Genomic DNA, 22,906 nt, shown 5'->3' on the forward strand with positions numbered 1-22,906 from the left:
CATCGAGACATTCTCCGAGATGGATGATTATCGCTCAAGTGGAAATCTAGTCCTCCTTTTGTGGTCACATTGCGTGAACTGACGAGCACGCGATCAAATTTCAACGGCATTCCAAAGAGCCGATTCAATGACGTCAAATCATTTTTAGCCCAGTATGCGAGGTGTTTAGCTTTATGATTGCTTATTTATACAGTAGAAAATAATTCCATTAAGCTGCGAATGTATATCAAATAAAGTAATTTTCTTCAGTCCTCGTGTAGAGGTATGGGTAACTAAATATTGCAGTACACATTCAGTTTATGGACAATAAATCACGACGTAATGATAATTGCGCCGTGATATCTATTAATAGATCAAATGCTTATATAATCGGACATTTCCGGCATACAATACACATCCTACTCTGCAATTAACTAATCTTATTACGTTCCTCGTGATTAATATTTCCTTTAAACTTCTTTCGTTCATTTCTACGCGCTAAACAAACTTGCGAAAACGGATTTTCTTTTGCGAACGATCGACGCAAATGTGTAATTTATATCTTTTGCGAATTCATTAAGAAGCACGATTTTATTCTTTCTGTTGAAGATCTCGACACAATTCAAGGACGAGTTAATTATCGGCATTTTGAGCATCGATAGTTATAGTGGATTAATAAAAGGGAAGTTTATTATATTACTTTATTCTAAAATTAGAATATTGGATCTTATGGCTTGTGTAGACCTCTAACACGACGTTAAAGACATAAGAGTTGCTCTTTTTCCTCAATAAAAGTACACAGTTATAGTCTATGTTTTATAGCCCGTAGATCAACGCATAACGATAATTACCGCACTATATCCTTTAATCGATCAGCTGCGATACAGCCGGTTGCTTCCGGTGCGCGGCATATACTTATTGCAATGCGCACCTCATCTTTTATATTGTAACTAACAATCTTATTCGCATTAATATTTTATATATATCATTGCTTTTTAAAAATCCATTATCTATTATAAACAATTTTATATATATTTCAGAAATAAATCAACATAACAAATATTTTTTAAAACGAATGTAAAGAACGTAATATTCGTATAAAATTCACAAATTATATCAATTTTATACGCGAATTCTACATTTCTAGTCTTACGACTTTTAAAAAATCTTTTTTTAATTACACTAACTATAGGGAACGTATAGGGATATTTGTCTGTTCTGAGATGGACACACACACACACACACACTTTTAAACGCACAGTTCGGTAGATGAGAAATTACCAAATTTATCAACATCGTTCATCCGCTTACGCCACTGTCATCGCCCTCCGCGAAAACGGATGCTGGCGAAAGCGAGTGCCCTTTAGAAAGTTACCCCGGTTGCTGCGGTTGTTTGATCAGAGAGCCGTACGAACGAGTCGTTAGCTGGTACGTGCCCCGATCGCGTATCCCTCCCTTCCTGCCCCTTTCGATGCGTTTCTTCGCGCACGCATTCTCGTACACACGATGCACACGCGTGCATCGTGCGCACAGCCGAGAGAAAGAAGAAAAGAAAGAGAGAAAGGTAGCAGCACAGATCACCGTCCGGGCACCGGGTGCATAAGTCTATACTTATAGGCTAGGTGGTAGATATGGAGCGGTCGATAATGATCCAATATACTGGTACATCCTCGTGAAGTAATTACAATGATGAGCGAACCGCTACCATCGGGCGCCCGAGCGAGCTCCTTCGGAGGCTAGGCGTTGAATCAAGACCCGTCCTCCGCTATCTCTCCACGTCTCTCCCCTCTCCCCCCTGCCTTGCCCCACCTCATCATCGCGTCGACTTCTTGCTCCTTTCGCTGCTCTTCCTCGATCCTCTTCGCTTTACTCTCCTCTTCCTCACTTTACCCTTTTCTCTCCTTCTCTGCCTTCATCTTCTCTTCTCTTCTTCTTCTTCTTCTTATACTTCCATACAGCCGCCGGTCGCTACGGTGCATAGCACCGCAACAAGAGCAAACATCTCTTCGGGGTCGTCACGGGGCCACGGAGTCACGGTGGATGGATCTCTCTCGCTCCTTTCTCGATCCTCCGGAATTATCACGGGGGCCACCGCGAGGGTTCACTTGGCCGGAAGTGCGTCATCAGCGGAATACGTGCTCGATGAAACCATCCTACGGACGAATCTCTAGGAGGGTACACGCCGAGAGAGTCGTAGCTCGGCCTCGAACTTCATCCGAGGTCCTTATCTCGATGGAGCCGCCGCGAGCACACGGTGTTAGCGGATGATTAGCTTCGATTCGTTTGCGCTTGTATGCAACAGTGTTGTCATTGATCGATAGATCAGACGATCGTTACGTTGGTCCACGCGGATGGAATCGCCGGCGATGAAGAATAATTGTATTATTGTATTAATACCGCGAGGATGTACGATGGGAGTAATAGAAGAGGAAACGAAATAAAAGATGAAAGGAGGGATTAACTCGTGGTGGTTGAAGTTAATTGCGAAGCGATAATTGCGGACCATGTTTCATGCATATGTATGGGATCAGACTACTGTTCGACGAGAAATATAATTTATTCGATAGAACTTAACTTGATTTTGACGGGGGGGAGGGGAAGAGGCTAGACGGTGATAAGTAATAATTAGCGATACCATCTAAAACATCCCGTTTACTTCAAGAGGCTTAAGCGATACTCAAGCGATTATTTTTTCCAAAACTTTTTATTATATCATACTTGGACAACTCTTTTTATGAATTCCCAACATTATATGGATATATAACATGTAATAACACGTTAATAGTTCTATTTTCTCCTCTTTGTAAAGTATTTCACTTCATATTGCGTTTCACACGTAAAGCTTTAATACAGATGAAATGAAATAACAGAAAAAGTACTTATAGCGTTTTAACAAATAATGATGAAGATATGCGTGATGGACACTCGTAAGACCATCGTCGTCGGTCAACTCGAGCGCGAAGCATCCGCTCTGGCGTAAGTTCATTCATCGATTTTTTGCCGCGAAGAACCTGCTGCGAGCTAGATCGCTCGACTCACCGGGAGCTGAGTACAGGCGATACGAAGTGTCTGATTAACGTTGATTTTTTGCAAGTGCCGACCGTCCGACGCCTCGTCACAAGCCTCAGCCTCCCCGGTCTTCTTTCCGGTCGTTTCGATTACGATCGATACGGTTGTCGAACCGAGCCATCCTACCTCATTCTCCGCGATGTCACGCCCAAGTTTTTCGTGGCTGACCTCCTTCTCTGAGAATTTTCAACATCCGAAATTCATATTTCTGAAACGATATCGTCGTCTCAATTTGCCTGCATTAATTAGCGCTCTCGTTTTACAGTGCCAATGAAAAAAGATTACAGAGATGGTCTAATTTTAGAAAAATATATATTCCTGTAATTACATAAATGATGATCGCGGTTCGATACAATCGTTGGAGTTGGAAGAGAAAAGGATAAGAAATTATGACAAAATTTTTATTTAAATATTATATCTAAATAGAAATTACACGGTACTTGTATGTATCGATTAAACAATGTAGTTGAATGATATTTGCTTATTTGCTAACTTCAATACTTGCGCATCAAAGTTCTCCAGCCGTTAAATTCTCGGGCTCTGGTACTGATGTTTTTAATATGTATTGCATCGCGGGCAACCCAGGGGCTTTCGTTCCCGTTCGAGCCTGTCATAATTTCCGTCCGCCAGGTCGGAGAGAACGGAGACGGTTGCGACGCCACTGTGAGCGCATCCGAGCAACAAGAGCACGCATAACGTAGATGCAACGCTCCGCAACACCGGATTGCCGAGGGCGCGCTCCTTCTCCGCAAGAACCGGAGGTGAAGGGGGCACATCGGAGACCACGAAGAGGGGCACCGGGGGACGGGGGGCACGGGGGAAGAGAGGTCGACCGGGATAAACATCTGAGCCCCGCCCGGCACCCGAGGCTGCACCTCTTGTTGCTCTTCTCTACCTTGCCTCTCCTCTCCCGCTTCTTCTTCTTCTTCTTCTTCTTCGTCTTCTTCTGCCTCTTTTTCTTCGTCTCCCTTTCTCGTCTTTTCCCGTACTTCACTCTCTCCCCCCGCCCCCGACGACCGGCACGCCGGCATTATTAATCCTGGGTGCAGTTCGCGAGTGTCGATATGTAGCATTTCGCACGTCTCGCATTTTACGGCGTTACGCCTCTTTCTGGTTTCCTTAATTGTATTTCATTTCTAGAACTTACTCGGTTCGAGTCGAAACTCAGCTGTGCTTGTCTTTCGATGATTGCTTGTGTTATGACACTTGAGAGTACAGACGGGGTAAAAATTTATTGTTTTTACCGATTGACCTAGACCTGTGAAGTCCTCGGACGGCATCTCGCGCGGTAAACTTTTTCCTACGTTCGTCCTCGAGTCTTAAAATCGTCGATCTGTCTATTCGGTTCGATATTATTTTAGCATGGTAAAAAAGAAGTAAATATATCATAGTGGTAAGAAGCTTCTTAAGATACCATAGTATCTTCATCTAATATGCGAATGTCTCTAAGTTTCCATAAAATCGTTTACCGTTACCTACGCTGTTGTTAGCTTCTACGTCATTCAGAGTCATGTGTGATAACATAGTGTCGAGCAAAGATAGAAATCTGTGCACCGCTCGGACCCTCCTCTTTTCGCACGCGATACTTCACTTATCTATTTGACCTCGCTTCCGTTCTTGATCTTTTTTCGAGCTGCATTCGATGAAGTTTACTTTAGCAAAGCTCACGAGAGAGACGCGTCTACCCGACGCAAACTCCGATCTGGTCTACGTGTTCCGTTAATGCTGTAGCAGTAAGACGCACTTGACCAACGTTTTCAAGCGTAAAATGTGCATGTCCGTTTCGAAAATACTACTTTGGCGATTAGATGTTCGTTCATCGGCGTCTTGAAGCCTGAAGATCTCTTGATGTTTTCATCCGCACGATGATTGGTATATTTTCCACCACGAGCACATATCCATTGATTATAAATATTTGTCATAACAAATGTTCAATGCTATTACGTTTTTTTTTAAAGCAAGCATAAAAGAAATTACAGCTCTGAAAAATTCGTTGTCTGTCGCCCTTGAGATTTATCCTGCTGAGAGTGAAATTATCGCGGGATTCCTGCGTGACGCACATACGCATTCTCACACTTTCGCTACTCCGAGGATTTCAGTCCGTTCGCGTATTGAATAGTTTACGGCTTTTAAATAAGCGGCCCTCACTCGTTCCCAAACAATTTGCTCATACCGCAGATTGCTCGTAAATAAAGATAATCTATTCTACCCGGAAGATAAAAATCGTTCAGTCTTTGCCAGTGGGGGCCACGGAACGGGGCAACCACCACCGACGGCGGCTCGGCTACCTCCCGGTGCGAGCGAGAGGGACATGGCGATCGAGGGATCCGAAGACGGAGGGGGAGAAGGGCAGCGCGAGAGGTGTTCCACCGACTTGTTCTTTCCGCGGGTGAATGCTCCTCCAGTTATTCATTTTTACGTCGCTCATTGCTCGGATTTTACGAGGCAAAAATTATGAAATTGCACTTTGTGCACCGTGCGTGCCCTCTTCCTCTCACCCTCTCGCTCGTTCACCACCCCTCGTGCGCTGCGCTCCTTCCTCGACAATTATGCGTGCTGCAGTTCCGTCACGGCGATAAGCATCATCGATTTCCTCAAAGATTTTTGGTATGCGGATTCTCGTAGTAAATGTTCGACGAATCTGTGTCTTTCGATCACAGGATAATTTGAACCAATAGTTTTTTTATACCTATCCAATAGTCAGTTGTCAATAATGTACTTGTAATAATAGTCTTTTACTAAGTATAAATTCATTTCCCACTGTGTTTAATTCATATTCGAACTTTTGCTTTTTCCTCGTCGCGACATTCTCCAGAATTAATTCCTAATTCCGTTCTTAACGACTAGGTATCGCGAATGGGTGTGTGGAACACGTTTCTTCCTGAATTTTGTGACATAAATTCGCTCGTTAGGTATGCCTTTAAATTTCCGTCGTTCCCAGCGTTCTCGTCACGTGCATCATATAAATTATTGATCTAGCATCGAGAGGAGAGAATTTGACGCTTCTACCGAACGTGCCGCGCGCGTTGTCGGTATCACCATATAAATTACCGGTCTAAAGCGGAGGATTTTATACGTTTCTACCTACGCTCTCCGCTTCGCTGTCGGATAAATTATTGGATTATATCAGGCCCCAAATTTCCGTGCGCGTTGGCGTACGGCCGATAAACGAAAATGATGATTATGCTGCGTCACGCGGGCCCACGGAACGTCCGGCGAAATATTATAATGCCAAATTGAGCTGTAAATCGCGGATTTCGCGCGCTGAAAGGACGAGAACTGACGATATTCGTATTTCATCGGCATGACATACTTCGTTCTTTCGTGACGTCCGTTTCGATGGAAAAACAACAAGTAACAGCGTGTCATAATACTTTCCAACATTTAATTAAACACATCATTCAGCGCTCGTATATTGCGAGTCAATCAACTCTCGCGGTCCTTATAGGAATATAAAAGTGATAAATTGTCACTGTATATCTTGCGAATTCGCGCGGGAGAATTTTCTGCGTGTCAGAGTCATTAATTGAATTATTTATCATAAATTAGTTTTATCTTATTTGTACGGCGGCGAGAGTATGGCCGATGATAAACAGCAGAACATTTGGCACGATATTTGCCGCAAAAGAAATCATCTGATGATGACGTGATGCAAATCTTAAATGCCGCTCGTCAAAATTCTCGCCGCGGACGTCATCTCGAGCAGATTTCGCTGTGTACTTAGTTAGGGCATTTGCACGAGCTCATCATCGCTTTCGGTATTTTTCAAGCGGCTGGATTGAAGCTGCGGCATGACTGACCGTTCCGCTTATATAAATTTTTTTTTGTCGACGCCTCCATTCGACACCTGCATCTTTCCTTGACCTTTCAAGTGCACGTTCATCCATCTGACCTTTACCACCGCTGATTCATCGGTATCTCGCGGCGTAACCTCGCGCGGTATAATCGTGCGTGTTCGTATTTATCATCTCGTTTATCGTATCGCGGCGGCCGACGATATTAATCGGCGCGAACACGGCCTTTCGACGATCCGAAAAACTCGGGAGCCTCTTTCATCTTAATTTACTGATCGCAGTCACGACGTCGGATATCGTTACTGCGCATCTTGTGAATTAAGTACGCAACGTTGGCTAGATCATTTTTAATGCTTTATATTTATAATTAATGTTTATTAAATTTTGCTATAATCTCTGTCGTTTTAAAACGCGATCCGCGTATGCAAGATGAAACTGTTGCTCGCTCTTTTTATTAGCATATAATGGTAATTGCGTCAGCGAATGAATTAGCTTCGCAACAAGGTAAATAAGATGCGGTATTTAATATTAATAAGTAATAGGACTTGCAGTATTTATTATTTTAAAATCCTTTCTTTATTAATATTGCTCGACAGAAAATATTAATTATTTTTAGAAATTCTTTTTTCAACTGCTTTAATTACAACTCTTCATGCAAGAAGCTTCGAATCAGAAATATCGAGATTGTGAAAACCAATGTCATACCTACTAGCTGGCTTTTTAACGCGGATGATTATGCCCTGCCGATATACTGTACCAATAGTTATGCTGTTGCAGATAATTGCGCGAAATGAGTTAGAATTACCGATAATTATACAGACGACGGACGTATCGCGGATGATGAATCGTTGAAAAATAGTAAATTTCATACCGTTCCTTTCAATTAACGATCGAAAAACCGGGACAGGCGAGAGAGAATGATAAAGAGAGCATGTAGCTCGAGGAGATATCGATCGGTGCCCCCCGATAGTTCGTTGCCTCCGACATTTCCTGCATTCAAGGGAAGACGATTCGCGGACGACGGACGTTGACGAGTAAATCGGTCTGGGGCAGCAAATGAATTCTGAACCTATCTCAATGTTCCGTATTCATTCGCGCGGCTCATTAGAGAACGTCTGTCGCTCGCGTCCGTGTGCTCCTCGCTGATACGTCATAATAAAAATTCCGTAAAGCAACCACCAGTTTTCATTTTTACGTCCCGCGCGGAGACGTGCGTTGCTTGTCGGTTCATCCTATCCCTCTTCCACGATCACTTTTAAAGCAAATTAAATACAGCGCAGCAAATTACGCGCCGGTCATGCCTTGCCGTAAATCAAATAGCTAATAAAACTTCCATCGACCGAACTAGGAAAAATCCGTCAGGGCTATCGTCGCGCATCCCTCCGGCGAGATGATTCCCGAATCTGTCGATCTTAAATATATTTCCAAGGCGAGGAATCTATTTCTTTTTACGACTACGTTTGTCAAACGCTTAATTTTATAGCGGAATATTGAATCGGTCACGATCGCGATGCATTTGGGCCAACCTGTAAAATTTACGAACACTTCCTCGGAACATAAAAGAACGCGCGCCCTAATTTGCATATGCTACTTTAGAATATTGGCTAAAAAAGCGCTCCTTGACTTTATGGTTTTTCGGAAATGTCTTTCCTAAGATAACGCACACGCGCATACACACATGCACACACGCACGCACATAATGTTTGCTCTAATCGTCGATTTCGCATCGACTCATCAGCATCAGCAAGTTCGCCGATGCCAGCGCAACATTATGGCTCGGTTTGAAAAACACTAATGCATGATGCTCGAGAGAGATCGCGGTGATCATCGCGAGAGAAGCGCAGAGAGGAGTGGCAGAAGAGCGGCGCGGTAGACAGCGCGCGCGAGAGAGAGGTGCCGGAGAAGGGGAGATTTTAGTGTCGGCCGGACGTTTCAATTAAATCGTCGAAATCATCATCGGGCACCGGTGCCCGTCCACCTCGTTCGCCATCGTCATCGTCGTTCGTCCCGTTCGTCGCGGTACTCGTTTTGCTGACGAAAGTAAATTTCTCCACTCAACGGGACCGTAACTTCTCCGTACACGCGCGCACGAGCGGAGGCCATCGGGGTTCTCGTGCCGCACGCCAGAACAAGTCTATGAAATATGAGCACTTTTGATCCAGCATACCGTAATGAGAAAGGGGAATACCGCGAGTTGCTTCTTTTCCGTCGTGATCCCTCGGCGCTGCCTGCCGGTGCGATGCCGCGGATGCTTGGCTCGGGATCACGACGCTTTTCGATCGACTATAGGCGTGACCGTTCTATTAACGGCTGTCAATAATCATCTCGAATATACATAATGTTTATCCATCTCAAGAAAATATAATGATCGATGTATGTTTATGTAGTGATATTTATAGTTTGATTCTGCGACAGACTGATTTTATTTTTATTAACGGTATTACATGTATAAATGTATAAATGTCAGGGGATCTCAACACTGTTAAAAAATAATTCACACATGAAATAATATTTTATTAATTCATGAATTGCAGACCATGTAATGCCATTTTTAATTTAATACATTTGCTATTGACGATATAAAATTCTTGTGTGACATGACATGCATGTCACGTGAGACATGCGATAAACTTGATCGGGCGGTAGCCAGCAGCAAGAAGATATAGGAATATTATAAAGAGGCGATGCAGTCTAGTAAAACTCGATCCGGCTCACGATATACCAAAAGGAGCCTTGTTATCAACCGGTCCCATCTTATCAGGTCGGCGCAGCATCGCCGGTAAATCATCGGGGTCCTTGACGGGGCACCTTTAATTACCGGGCGTGCACGAGGGGAAAAAAAATATGAAGACGTAATACGTTATCCGGTTGCCTTCCTCTCCCGGGTGTCTACCGGTAGATAGAGAGGCCGGTCCAGTTGATGCCGAGAGGCGTTGCTCATAAATAATGAACACGTATTCATGAACGCCACCGGTTACTTCGTCTTTGAGGATGAGCCACGGCCAGATGGAACTCGCGTTTAGCTAGTCCGCGTCTGCGGAAAACTGCCGCGTCAGAAACGTGAAAACGTTTTCCGTCGTGGATATATGCCGTGAATACGGTATCCCGGGATTTTTTGCGGTGCGAAACGAGGCGCGCTCAAACACGCGTTTCCTGTCATTCATTCACCGGGGAAAATGGATTTGAATAACAGGCGTAGGCTGCTTTACCCCGCAGTATTAATTTGCTCTGACAAGTCGTGAGAATGATGCATATTGTTACATTTGAATTGATTATTCGATGCTGGTGAGACGGTTTTTATCATGAAAGCTAACACATCCCATTTCTTATCGTGTAAATAAGCAAAAAAGAGAAGGAAATATGCGGTACTGATGACGTTTTTTTATTTTTATAATCTAAAAGTACATTGTAGACATTTTTTTATTATATTTTAAGAATGTACATTCAAAGAACGTTGTAAACATACAATATTTTTACAATTTTCAAAAAAATTGAATTTACATGTCGATAGCTCATGTAAAATCAGGTATTTAACTTTAGAATATATTTGAATATATTTCGTAGTAAGTTATCATTTACAACTTTCATGTTACTTACTCTATATCATCATGGCCGGCCGGTCGCAAGATTTTTAATCGGCTGGACGGCATCGCGAGAGCGCACTAATTAATTCCTACGAGTGGGTTGATGAACGCCGGTCCGGGCATACAAGGACGAGTCGTATCGATCCAGTCGAACGATTAATACATCCCGTTGCGCGCGCGGCAAGGTGCGGAGGAGGTCGACGGACCGTTTAATCGCCGATAGTTCTACGAGAAAGAAAATGGCCGAGGTGGTAATCGCTACCTGCGGAAGCCCGGCGATCGATGCCAGATAGGATACCAATATAATGCACCACGTCCATCGGGACGTTTCGACGAGCGTTCGTCGCTCCGTCGCTCGTTCTCGAATAATCTCGCGGAGCGGATATCTAAACGAGGAGCTCGGGGCGCAGCCTCCGGGCGGCGCGTACGGATATGTACGCACATATAATAAACTCGACGTGTGTAGAAGTGGAAGAGTGCTCTTTCTTTCCCGAGTGATATATATCGGACGCGATATATCGTCCTTGATGGTACACCTCGAAGCCGGGGCGAACTACTACTCGTTGCGCCGCCGCGCCGCGCACTCGCCGCGCGGTCGAAGCAGCGTCTCGCCTTCGCGAAACAATATGATGGTTAACGTAACAAGCTTTCATCTCGGCTCTGAACGTTAGGTATCCCACTGCGGCACAAGATTCCGAACATGTCCGGACACCTAAGGCGACGCTTCCAGAATAATCTCTGGGATAATACGTTCCCTCGCTCCAACGGTGTTATAGGATTCCCCTGGGGTGCTGCGTAATTATTGTTAATTTAGATGGATGAATAGGATCTGACTTTTGAGTAATAAAAATCTGAATGGCGAGAGAATTTCTATTAGAGCTATTTATCCGACTATTAGTGTCCGGAGAAATTTATGAATGTATTTACGAGATATGTTAATTGCTAGACAAGAAGACGAGCGCAGATGACATGGCGATATTTTGCGATTTGCTTAGGAGAGTCTAAAATATAATTAAAGTTATCATGGTTAATCCAGGCACCAGCAAAGCTTTGATACGATTACTTATGACGCAAGCTCAAAAAACTAAGACAGAAAATGTATATATTTTATGCGATTTAACACGATGCTATTTAAATGATCAGACATACTTTATTTTCGTGAAATGATACAAAAATATCAACGATTGTCATTTATAAATATATAATGAAATTTTCTCTCTTTGCCTTTTGAAGTGCACACGTTTATAGAGAATCGCGAAAAAACACGGCAGAGTAGAACTGTTACAAAAACAGAATCGCGCCATCCAGAGAGAGCCAGCCGATGATATTGTTTTACGATCCCTGAAGAACTATGGGATACAAGCAAACGAGATGTTCGCGTCTTGTTTCAACTTGACGTAGTGTCCACCTAGACTGCTATACGACCGATCACAGACGCGAAGAAAGACGTAGCATTGATAGCTGGACATTGAACGGCGTGCTTGGAAGAAGCTTCGTGGGACAATCTACCGTCAAGTTCTATCAATGATCTCGGGAAGCGCCTGGAATTCAACGGCTTTCTTCCGTTCTGTCGCGTAAGTGGGTCCAAATATGGAACCCAGGCAGAGAGCAGCCCGATTAACCGTAATCGGTAACCAAAGCACGCGGAAAAGACGGTGCCTGCTGTCCCAATAATAATGTTAATTAAATGTTTCCTCGCAGTAAACAATGGGAAGTAATGGTCCACTTCTATTTCGATCGCTATTATAATTTTTATGGGATTGCGTAATCCACCGATATCGTTTATATACTAAATCGTCGATCACTTTATTTCTTCTAACTTCTCCCGTCGCGATTTCTTATCTGATCTATTTTGTATCCCTAGTTTTATATATTCAGAAAATAGTATGTGTCTCCTCGGCTTTTGCACCTTTGTTTACGTTGTTTATCTCATATTTGAGTCCCAGTGGATATTTTATTTAAATTGCCTTAACGTAAACTCCCTTCGTGCGCCGCTTTTATCTTCGACGGTCATCATCGGGCTGTGCATCTCGCGAGAATCCTCTGGGACTCTTATCCTACCCCCTTCCTCTCGTTTTCATATTTATCTCGTCGCCATCGTTCTGCGATGCGAGAAAATCATCTCGAATTTTTCCCGGGCGGAATCGCCGCACCGACACTGATCGTCGCGACAGGTTACACCGGTAGCGGCCGAGTCAGCTCTCTTCCCGAGGACTCCGTTGATTCCTACTCCTGCGTTCCACCACGACTCACCACCACCACTACCATCGTCACCACCACTGGCAACCACCACCACAACCACTACCACCACCGCCGCCGCCGCCGTCGTCGCGGCCGGCCAGCATCACCACCTTCGTTCATCCACCACCATTTACTTCGGCTACCACCTCCTTTGCCAGGCACTCGCCATGTGACTGACTCCCCTTCTCCGTTGACGAGCGGTGGGCCTGCCTACCTGCCGCCCGTTGCCCCGCTCCCATTACGACGCGGACTCTCGCGGCAGGTGCACCAACCTAAGTGCCACTCCGCTTACCTGTGTGTGTGTGCCTATCAAGGCAGAGCAGTGTGTCCGGTGGTCAGGTTCTTCCCTCTCTTTCTTTCTTCTTTTCTTTTTCCCTCTCTTTTCTTCTTTCTCTTTCTCTCTCTCCCCCCCTCTCTCTCCCTCTTTCTCTTTTTCTCTTCCTTTCCCCGCTGGCTATCTCTTCTGCCGTCTTTTTTCCCCCTATCTATCCCCCTACCTGTGTATGTCTCCATCTCTCTCTTTCTTTCTCCCCCTACTGTCTCTCTCTATCCGTCTATCCTCTTCGACATCACTTCACGCAGCAGTGCCGTGTTGTAGTGTCGTGTCATCCCGCGGTACGTCAACGATCCTCCCGGACTGAAGGCAAGGATCGACCGGGTCGAGAGTACACTCTGCGATTACCGGGGCCGGTCGATCGGCGGTCTACAGTAGGGTGAAGAAAGTGAACCCGCGGTCACCGTGAAGGTGAAGGGAGTGATATTCCCGATGGAACCCGCGTTCTCTTGACACCGACAGTCGGAAGTTCGTGACGAACGAGTGACCTGTTGAAATATTCGGATGCGAGAAATCTGCGGTGAATCTGTTTTTGACTCGATCGAGTAGGAAGCAAGATTTTACATTGGTGAAATTTTTCACGATGAGAGAGGACAAGCCTGTCGTGATTGAGCTTGTTCGTTATGAATGAATTGGTAGATCTGGTGTAGTACCGTACCAACAATTTTTAATATCTGCATGAATGGCCTAATGATTGCGCTCCGAGTGAGAAAGATCAGAGAAAGAATCGTCTGGTGATAGTTTGAGACTCGATTGTGATCCGAGGTGATCCGCGCGATCCTGAAGACAGCTATTATCGAACGAGTGGCAAGGTGCGCTGAGGAAGGGGACATTCGGTGAAGGTGTCAAACGTCGGCGGCACCTCATTGACATTTCCGTGACATTTAGTGCGCGATTCGAGTCGAGTGCTAGACACCTTTTCGTGTAACACGCGTGTCGCTTACTGTTACACGACAGCGAGACCTCGCGACGGCTAGCGTGTCACAGAGAAGCAACGTGACGAGCGGGAGAGGACGACAGTGCGGTGGAAAGGAAGTGAAACGAGGGCCGGGCGAGCCGATGACGCGTCCTGCGTGCCTTATCAGCGGCGGAACCGGAGCGCGGTGACGGCGAAGCCTCATCGAGAGACTTATCTGTCTCTCGGAATCCTTCAGTTGCACGTGTACGGCGTAGAATACAAATAACGACCTGCGTTCTCGCAAAGGTCTGTCTCCGAACCTTGGTCGAGTGAACAACGTCGAGGTCCTCGACGAATCTACCTGAAACGTAAAACTCTGTTGCGAAGCAACAGGTGGTTATATCTGGAAGATCGCCGAACGAGGTTCTCCTGCGACTTTCGACAGGCAGAACCGGAGATTTTTCACTCGGTTGGAGGTTGACGCTGATAGCCAAACTGGACATTCTTACCGCCACGTCGGGAAGAACGGAGTGGAGATGTCCGCGGGTCGCTGAGAGAATGAGGGAGCTGGACACCGAGAGCCCTGTCGTCTGGCCGGCCTGGTGTTATACTGGTGAGTCGAACATTCGATCGATGATATGGAAAAAAAATGACTGAATAATATCGCTAGTTATAACGATATCACGAGGCAAATTCTTAATGAACATACCGTGAAAAAACCTCGTAAATTATTATATTGGCTGTCCGATCTACTTAATTAGGCTTCTCTTTAAGTTCGACCAGTTGTTTGGCCATGAACGCCTGCGGTTAATCTCAATTTATCATCATTAGTTTTTCGTCGTCGATCATTCCGTCTATAACATTCATCAGTCGAAACTTTAATGAATTTTTAATGACTTTTACAAATAAGGAAATCGTGACAACACAATCGTTTTCGATTGAACTATTTCCGTACGAATTAGCGATATGTCGACGTTCATGTTCGTTATTGTCGAATATTTTTTAAGTATCATTTGAGAGAACTTGCTATGTTTTGACGCGATGTGATTGATTTGCGAACGTGATGCATTTTGTACGAACATAGCTTTGTCGATTGTACCGGTAGCTAGTCGGCGAAATCATAACGAGTCATAGTGTAACAGGACGCAAATAACCGTAGCGGTTTGAGGAAAGTTATGAAACACGCGGCCGCGAGTAGGCATCGCGCGGCAGCTTTGGAATTTGTGCTCGATTACTTCATCGACAGCTCAAATGACAGACGAAAAACAAATATCGACCTGGATAAGAAAGCGCGAGTGCGTGTCATGCTAGTCTTCTAAATGACCTAAATTATGTAACAAAGCAATTAAAATTCCTAATAATCTAATCACAACTGTGAGACAATGGTGAGATAATTAGTCTGATGACTGCGTTGAATAAACTCTTATGACGTATAGCTAATTTATGTAGTAAGAATATATTTATGTTTATCGCCTTGACCATATTTATTTCTGTATCAAGATCACATTTTTAACTATAAAAAAAAGAAGTGAAGAAGGGAGTACGATATCAGCATGAATTTCCAGAAAGTGACTGATACTCGGTTAAAAATACAGCAATACATGTTCCGCGGTGTTCGCATGTTATATTTGCCGAGGTTTTAATTTCTCGGAAGTTGCCGTGCGATATCTCTCTAATGTGTCAATAAACTTATTTCGAGCACTATGTAACATGACTCTGCCATTGTCGAGTCACGCAGGATTCCACTGCTGTAAAGTTTAAAAATACTTTGATTTTAAATCATTAATAGGTTTGGAATATCGGTTGCATGCAAAATTAAGATAATCGCATATTGTTCTTTCATTAATTTTTATTTATTTTCTTAGAACTTAATATTGGTATTGTAATATTTATTGATATTACTTTTTTCGGGAATTAGGGACTTGCAACTTTGTACTTTTTAAAATCTTTATTTAGTGAATATATCTTTGAATATTGTCTCATCAGCTTTAAACTTAATTGTTTCTTTTGGCTTCATTTTCACAGAGCTTTTGACATCTTACGATTAAACCATAAATGATAATATCTATCTCACTACTTGGTCCCTAATGGATTCTTCGCGTATTTATAATATAGTAAGGAGAAACATGCGAGGGGAGAGAAAAAAAGAGGTCATAGGTTCCCTCATGGAAAGTGGTTTTTTATCGCTTCTTATCAGGCCAGACTTCTTAATTTCCGAACTACAGTTGCCTACCTGCATTCGATGTCGCTCCTTGGCATCGTTTTGCCACGCAGAGAATTCGTCCAGTTCCGTTAACGGGGAGACGAGCTCCGAGACACGAGAACGAATCGCGGAGGGTGTAATTATGGTGCTCGATCTTGACAATTAGGAACCCTTGGGAGCTGTCGGTAGCGGAATAGGGGCCACTTAGCTCCCGCAACTTCCAGCAGCTTTATCTCGTCCAATCGCCTCGCGTTATTCGTCGGTGTCTTCTAATTAAGGGGTAACCCGCGGATTTTTTCCTACTCGGGATTCGAGTTGGCGAAAATGTCACCGCTTATTATCGAGCGATCAATTTTTGAATCTCCCTCCTCAGTAGGGTATCATCGTATTCTTAGTATCTCAATTTCCTACTTAAATGAGGACTAACGTTGAGAAATCGACACATGATTCGATACTTACCACTCAGGAAATCCGGCAAAAAATATCGAACGTAATTAACTCCCGTATCTTGACTGTGTTCTTGAAAATACGCGATCCGTCGCGAATCATTCGGTTAAAACACTATTTTTGCCAGTCAGGGTATTAATAAGCTTTTTTTGGCGCCGCACATTATCTTGGGGCCCGTGCGCGTTTGTTAGTCAGTTGTTCGGCTCTCGGTTCGGAGTAGCGTAGCAAAACCGACATGATTTGGTGACAGAGCTGACGCCGCGAAACAGATTTGTTACGGTATAAGTCGAGGTAATGGCGAAAGACACTTTGCGGACGTGCCACTCCGGTCGCGACCGCTAATGTGATTACCGTTCTTTCGTAGTCACCAGGAAGCTGACATTGTTTCGCGTCGCCGCAGAAATCCATTTTCGGAATCCACGATTAGCGAGAGCTGTAATTATTACTCCGGAAAAATATTCCTAATCATCCGTTTTCACATTTGGAATTAACATCCTCGCACAATAGAAGTGAAGGAGTTTTGAATATTTTTTGCAATAATCGATAATTTATTTGTTTGCTACTTAAATTATTTATTTTACTCAATTATTTTAATTAATCTGTTTTTCTTACGTAGCTAAACTTGCTTCTCATCTTTGTGTATTTCTCTTTAATTAAAAATTAAAGATATCTGTCACGTTTATGGAGTTCTCCGCACCTGTATTCACGTCTTATCTCGAATTATGAACTGCGAAAAACGCTATCGGCGGTCTAACTACCTATTGATAAGATGATAATCGTTTAATCGCGCACGAATGGCGGAATCGTGGACGATAATGTAAATATCCTCTTCGGTCTCTTAATCTTTGAATTTTCTCAGCGGTTACCCAAGACTCGTGGCTCCCGTGGAAGCACTCGCTTAGTTTGTCGAAACCGCGACGTATTGAAGCCGCATGGAGAAAGTTATAAATTATGATAACAATTATTGATGCCGTGCTCTCCCGCGACTCTTCAATTATGACGATATTATAATCATTAAGTTAAATAATCGTATCCTTGTTATCGCCGTTTATATTTCGATAACCTGAAACTAACAATCAACGTCATTATCTTCTAACGAGTATAATTAGCTCTTCGTCCCTCTCTCCCGGAGACATATCGTTATTCTTGATTTTGCCCGGCGGGCCTTTTTAGATCCGAGAAAATCTATGAAAAGTGTGTTCGACGGAACGGAGGGAGCGCAATGTTCCTGGAATCTGGAACGTCTGGCCGCACCGTCGAGGCATGGCCTCGTCACTTTCGTGACTTATCGTCGTCCAGGTCTTTCCGTCTTTCCGACCGGGTTTCCAGGAATCGCGGTTGTCGCCGGTCGTCTCCGGCTATCTTGTCGAAGGCGCCATGTAAGGTCTTCTCTGTCGGTGCATCGAACGGTCGATGGGATCACGCGCTCGCACAGCTTTAGTCTCGACCTTCGCCTTCCGTCGCGAAACACGCGACTTACCAGGCCCTCCGGTAGCCCCGTCGGCACGTTCTAGTCGTCGTCGTTGTCGTCGTACGAATTGCCATTGCCAGAGTTAAATATTGGCTGTCGCTCAAAATACAAACGCGATTACGCTCGCGCCGGTGACTGGTATACCCGCGTGCTGCTGCCATCGGCCAGCAACTTATTTATGGACCACAAAGCATCGGCCTCTGTCTCCGACTGTCGTTTCCTTAGGATCCTCTTTCCTCTGCCGACCCATCGGGACCCGATCCCGGTAGATCCTGCCAGTGGTTACCAGCTCTTTTTAGTTTTCATTGTTTCCGACAGCTAATAAAGCCTGTCACTCTAAAGAGAATGAGCTGCCTCTCCTCGGTGCATTAAATGCGTCGCGTATTTAATTTCGGTACGGTTAGAGTCAAAGTTAGTACATTGAAGTGGAATGTAGTATAATTGTAATAATTAAATATAATGTTAGTAAGGTAATTAGTTACAGGTAAATTTATTATATATAGACAGAGCGCAATATGCTAATTAAAAAAGTACAATTATCTTTCAACTTTATCACATGATTATTTTTTTACCTCTTTTTGAAATCCGGCAAATATTGTTGTAGATTTTTATATGAACAGATATTAAAACATAAAAATACCTAAATCAATGTGTGTGCATGTGTGTGTGTCTACGTACTCTAATGTTATTAAAGCTACTATTTGATAATATCGTTACATCACGATACCTGATGCACAAAATCAAATAACAGATGTTTTCCATTTCAAATAAAACTAGTGTATTCCTAAGATGATATGAGACGAGAAAGCCAGAAAGGCTACAGAGAAAACGGCAGCAAAGAATTCGCTAAAATCATCCCTCGCTGTTGAAGAGACTAATAGACTCGCCATTATGACGGAAGCGGGAACCGCCTTAAGATTGCACTGCGAGGGTTTCTAATCGCGTTTTCTCGAGACAAAGGGCATCAGCCGTGGAAGAGGATACTACCTAGAGAGAGAGACAAGGAAGTGGTGAAAGGGAGAGATGAGGACGAGGAAGAAGGTGAAACAAAGAGAAAGGCATAGAAAGGGCGAGGCGGGTGAGGGGAAACGTGAAAAAGTGGCAGACCGCGTCGAGCTCGTTCGAGGTGGGAACAAAAGCCACCTCTTCTTCTTGCTCGTCTTCTTCTTGCTTTTCTTCCACCGCCCCGTCCACAAAGCTCTCCTCGAGAGAATGAGAGAGAAAACAGTAAGAAAGACAGAGGTAGGGGGAGGGGAAATTCCGCGCTACATAGAGGGATCGCTCCGGGATAAACCATTGTGACTTCTTGCACGTATGAAAAACCACAAACCACTGACGTTATTTCGCGGCCGCGAACACGGAGGGCCTCTCTTCTCTTCTTGGCCACGAGAAGTCCGAACCGCGTAGATAATACCCGAGAACCCTGGGCTCTCTCCCCGCTTCCTCGCTGGTTACCCTCGTCCACCTGGACCCGCTCTGTCCTTTGATTCGATTTCTTTTTTCGGCGGCACCGCAGAATCGCGCCTCGGAATGATGCTCTCGTTTGATCGACCATCTCGGTCGAATTGACCGCAACGGTGAGATCATTATGGTGTCATTTATCGGCAGGTGCGTACGAGGTATCGATTTGATAAACAGCGAACTGCAATTCACAATTGCCACAAAAACCGAAGTAGAAAAAAGTGCGATGGTACTTAAAGTTGAGTGCAACTACCAGCAGTTGTGTTAACATACATTTATGTAGCAAATAATCATACTGAAGATGTTTTAAAAGAGCAATGTTTTATTGGTTCTAAATTATTAATAAAATATTGATTCTTGATATCTATTTTTACATTAATGAAGAGCCGATAGTCGAGACGTATTAATGAATAAATTAAAATTGAAAAGGCCGCGTATATGCATAAACACGCACAATAGTGCTTCGACGAAATTCAAATTTACCTACTGCGATCTTCATCTCGATCAGTCGACCTCCGAATCGCCTTCTCGAAAGTAAATGGATGTGATCCGCGCCTCTTTTCCCTCCTCCTCCTCCATCGCAGCGACACGCGCGCGCCAACGAGTCCTCAGGCACCCTGTCGTTCCAACAGGTGACAGGGGGAGTCCTTAATCGCGTCATGACGTTTTCATATCGGGAATCGCGCGAGTCACGTCGCTTAATTGCCCGTGCGAATTATTGAATGCCGGAGCGCCGGCCGATTGCGTTCACGGCACGCGTTTATCTTTCGGGAAACACTTCGGCACACTCGTGAATCGGAAGAGAGAGAGAGAGAGCGATGTCTACCTGACATTATTATTAACGCGCCAGGACGAGTGAGGACGAGTGGCGGGTTTACTGTCGATAACGAGCCATCGAGGAGAAGACGAGTTCTCCATTCAGACCAGGCCGGACGCCTCGAAAAATCTCAACCGACAAATGACAGATGGTCACGGCTCTCTACAACGGAGAGGAAAGGAATCTATCGCGGGGAAAGGGGTTTGCAGATGAGAGGAGCCTGGAGCACAATAAACAATCCGCGGGCATTATTTGCTTGGCTGTAAAAATATATGTAGGTCGACGTTGCGACGTCAGGACGATGACGATTAAGGAAATCTAGCCCTTTCTATTAAGTGTAACGTTTATTTATTTAACCAACACATTTATTTGCGTACGCTTCCTTGACGCATATATGATGGTTATAATAATGTTGCATTATGTATGGAAATGGCATTTTCGCTTTGCGATATACGTTTATCGGTATTCGTTGGTAGCAACCTTTAGCGTTCGCGAGATATAGTGAGATGTTATTTTTATATATAATTTTATTGCATTGCATTAACGAAAATTTTTTCAAAATTTGCAAACTGGTTGCTCTTTGAGAACGCGATGACAGATATTCCATTTACGTAAAAGATTTACGTAATAAATAAGCTAGCAGACGAATTTTAACTAAATTTGAGATAAATAAAGCAGAATAATTATCAGGTGACGATTAGCGGCAATAATGCTCGGGAATTAAGATTAAGCATGATATTACTCCAATATTCTGAAATATCGGTGTCGATAATTCAAATAAAGAAAGATATTTCGATAATTCTTAGCCCGCATGGTACCATTTGCTCAGGTGACCTGTGAAAACAGGTGTCGCGAAAATGGTGCTCGAAAACGAGTTACGTGCAACAGTCTATGCTGGATCGTCTCAGTTGCCACGTTGTTGCAAGGTTTCGATTACCATATTAAAGGTAGAGAGCTACTGCGCGAGCTCCTGCCTATTCCGATAAAGTACTTTCGTTCGAGTTCCCCTAAGTATTCTACAATTTATTTCAAATTGAATCTATTTTCTAACAGGTCGGATATATCAATGTTAAAATATTGTAAGATGATTTTGATCGTAAATATGACGAGTCATTTTAACAGCGCACATTTTGTTACTCTCGAAACGTGAAATAACTTCCGCGATATATTATTAAGTTTAAATTTGTTGTTAAGCAATAATGCGAAATGTATGATATAAAAAGTTGTCTATTAATCAAAGACTATCGAACGACTTTGTTTACAAAAATAATTAGAAGAAAATTTAAAACAATAAATTCAAGATTGCATGTTGCATGTAATCAACTTCGAAAAAAATACAATTTGCGAAATTGTATTGTTGAAGAGGTTCTTGGTTAAGTAATTTCTATGCACTTTGTGCTTCCACACGCTATCGATACAATTCGCGTATCTAATGTAAAGGAGAAACAGGGAGCACTCTCGCGCGGATAACATCTTTTGTGATTCACTGTTGCCGTTGATCTCCACGAGTGTGAGTAAAATTTTAATCACGGCAGCAAATCTCGCTCGCGCGAATTATCCGGCGAGATCGATCGTCGTTGATCAAAAGGTGGTTTGAATAAGGATAAATTTGATGAAATTCTCTCAAATTTCATTCCAATTTTCGTAATATAAAACGTCTATAAGCCATATAAAGTACCACTAGCGTAATTATTTTTAATTTACTTCGTCAGATAATTATTCCTTTATTTATGTATCTTAATCACGGATGACACAGCATTATACTCCGGATTTTTTTTTAGAAAAAAAGAGGAAACCCCCAATTAAGAAAATATTAATCCATCAACTGTAATTGTAAAGAGTGATTTACTTCACTTTGAAATTAAAATCTAATGGTATTATCTTATTTGCTAAAAAAAATTCATTGATTTTGCCGTAAAACTAATCTAGACTGAAATTTTACTTTAATTTCTGATATATTGATTAACAATACAGAGCCATACGATCTTTGATCTGTTTAAACCGAATCATGTGGAAAATATGATTAAGTCAAAGGTCTTGGTAGCGTATATTTGTGTCGAGCTGTGCGATCGATGGTTTTGCGGCTCTGAGCATATGCAGACATCGTGTTGGCATGTCTGCCTACCAACTACGAAGCCCCTGGCGTAGGTATCGTTGGTGGCGTGTCGGTATGACGACCCAGACGAGACGTCGATGGAATATAAAGCATCGTCCTTCTTTGCAGTGAATGCAGCCAGATAATCTGGCGCAGATTACAATTCGCTACGCGTCGAGTGCATTCTAAGGTTCGTTCGCGTCAGGTTTAATCGGAACACACATGTTTGGCTATGGGCATCAATTTTATGAATTAATATTTTTAGATGTTATACAGTATATATTTACGAGATATTCTTATTTTAAATATCATTTTTATTTTATTATTATTTGATCAGGATCAATATTTTACAATTAGTGGGCTATTCGATTTAATATTTAAAGTATTCGAAATAAGCGAGAACAAAGAGGATAAATTATTTAAACGATTATTCAAATTGGAATTCTTTAATCTAACAATTTTTATTTTAGCAGCAATCGCTAATCAGTAAAATCGACAAAACTTAATTGATTG

The 22,906-nt window shown here is 43.3% G+C and overlaps 1 protein-coding gene across 3 annotated transcripts in view; it reads left to right on the forward strand.

Annotated features, from left to right (window-relative positions):
• The window catches only part of LOC139815726 (uncharacterized), a 118,667-nt gene that overhangs the window by 11,162 nt on the left and 84,599 nt on the right, over positions 1-22,906 (forward strand). The window contains exon 2 of one of the 3 annotated variants that reach the window (XM_071782824.1): positions 13,266-14,512. The exons of the other annotated variants lie outside the window; for them this stretch is intronic. Within the exon in view, the coding sequence (XP_071638925.1) occupies positions 14,458-14,512 (55 nt within the window). The 5' untranslated portion in view covers positions 13,266-14,457. The remainder of the gene's footprint in view (positions 1-13,265; positions 14,513-22,906) is intronic. 3 annotated transcript variants of the gene reach the window in all.

This window comes from Temnothorax longispinosus, chromosome 7 (assembly GCF_030848805.1).
Source record: "Temnothorax longispinosus isolate EJ_2023e chromosome 7, Tlon_JGU_v1, whole genome shotgun sequence".
NCBI classification, from domain to species: domain Eukaryota; kingdom Metazoa; phylum Arthropoda; class Insecta; order Hymenoptera; family Formicidae; genus Temnothorax; species Temnothorax longispinosus.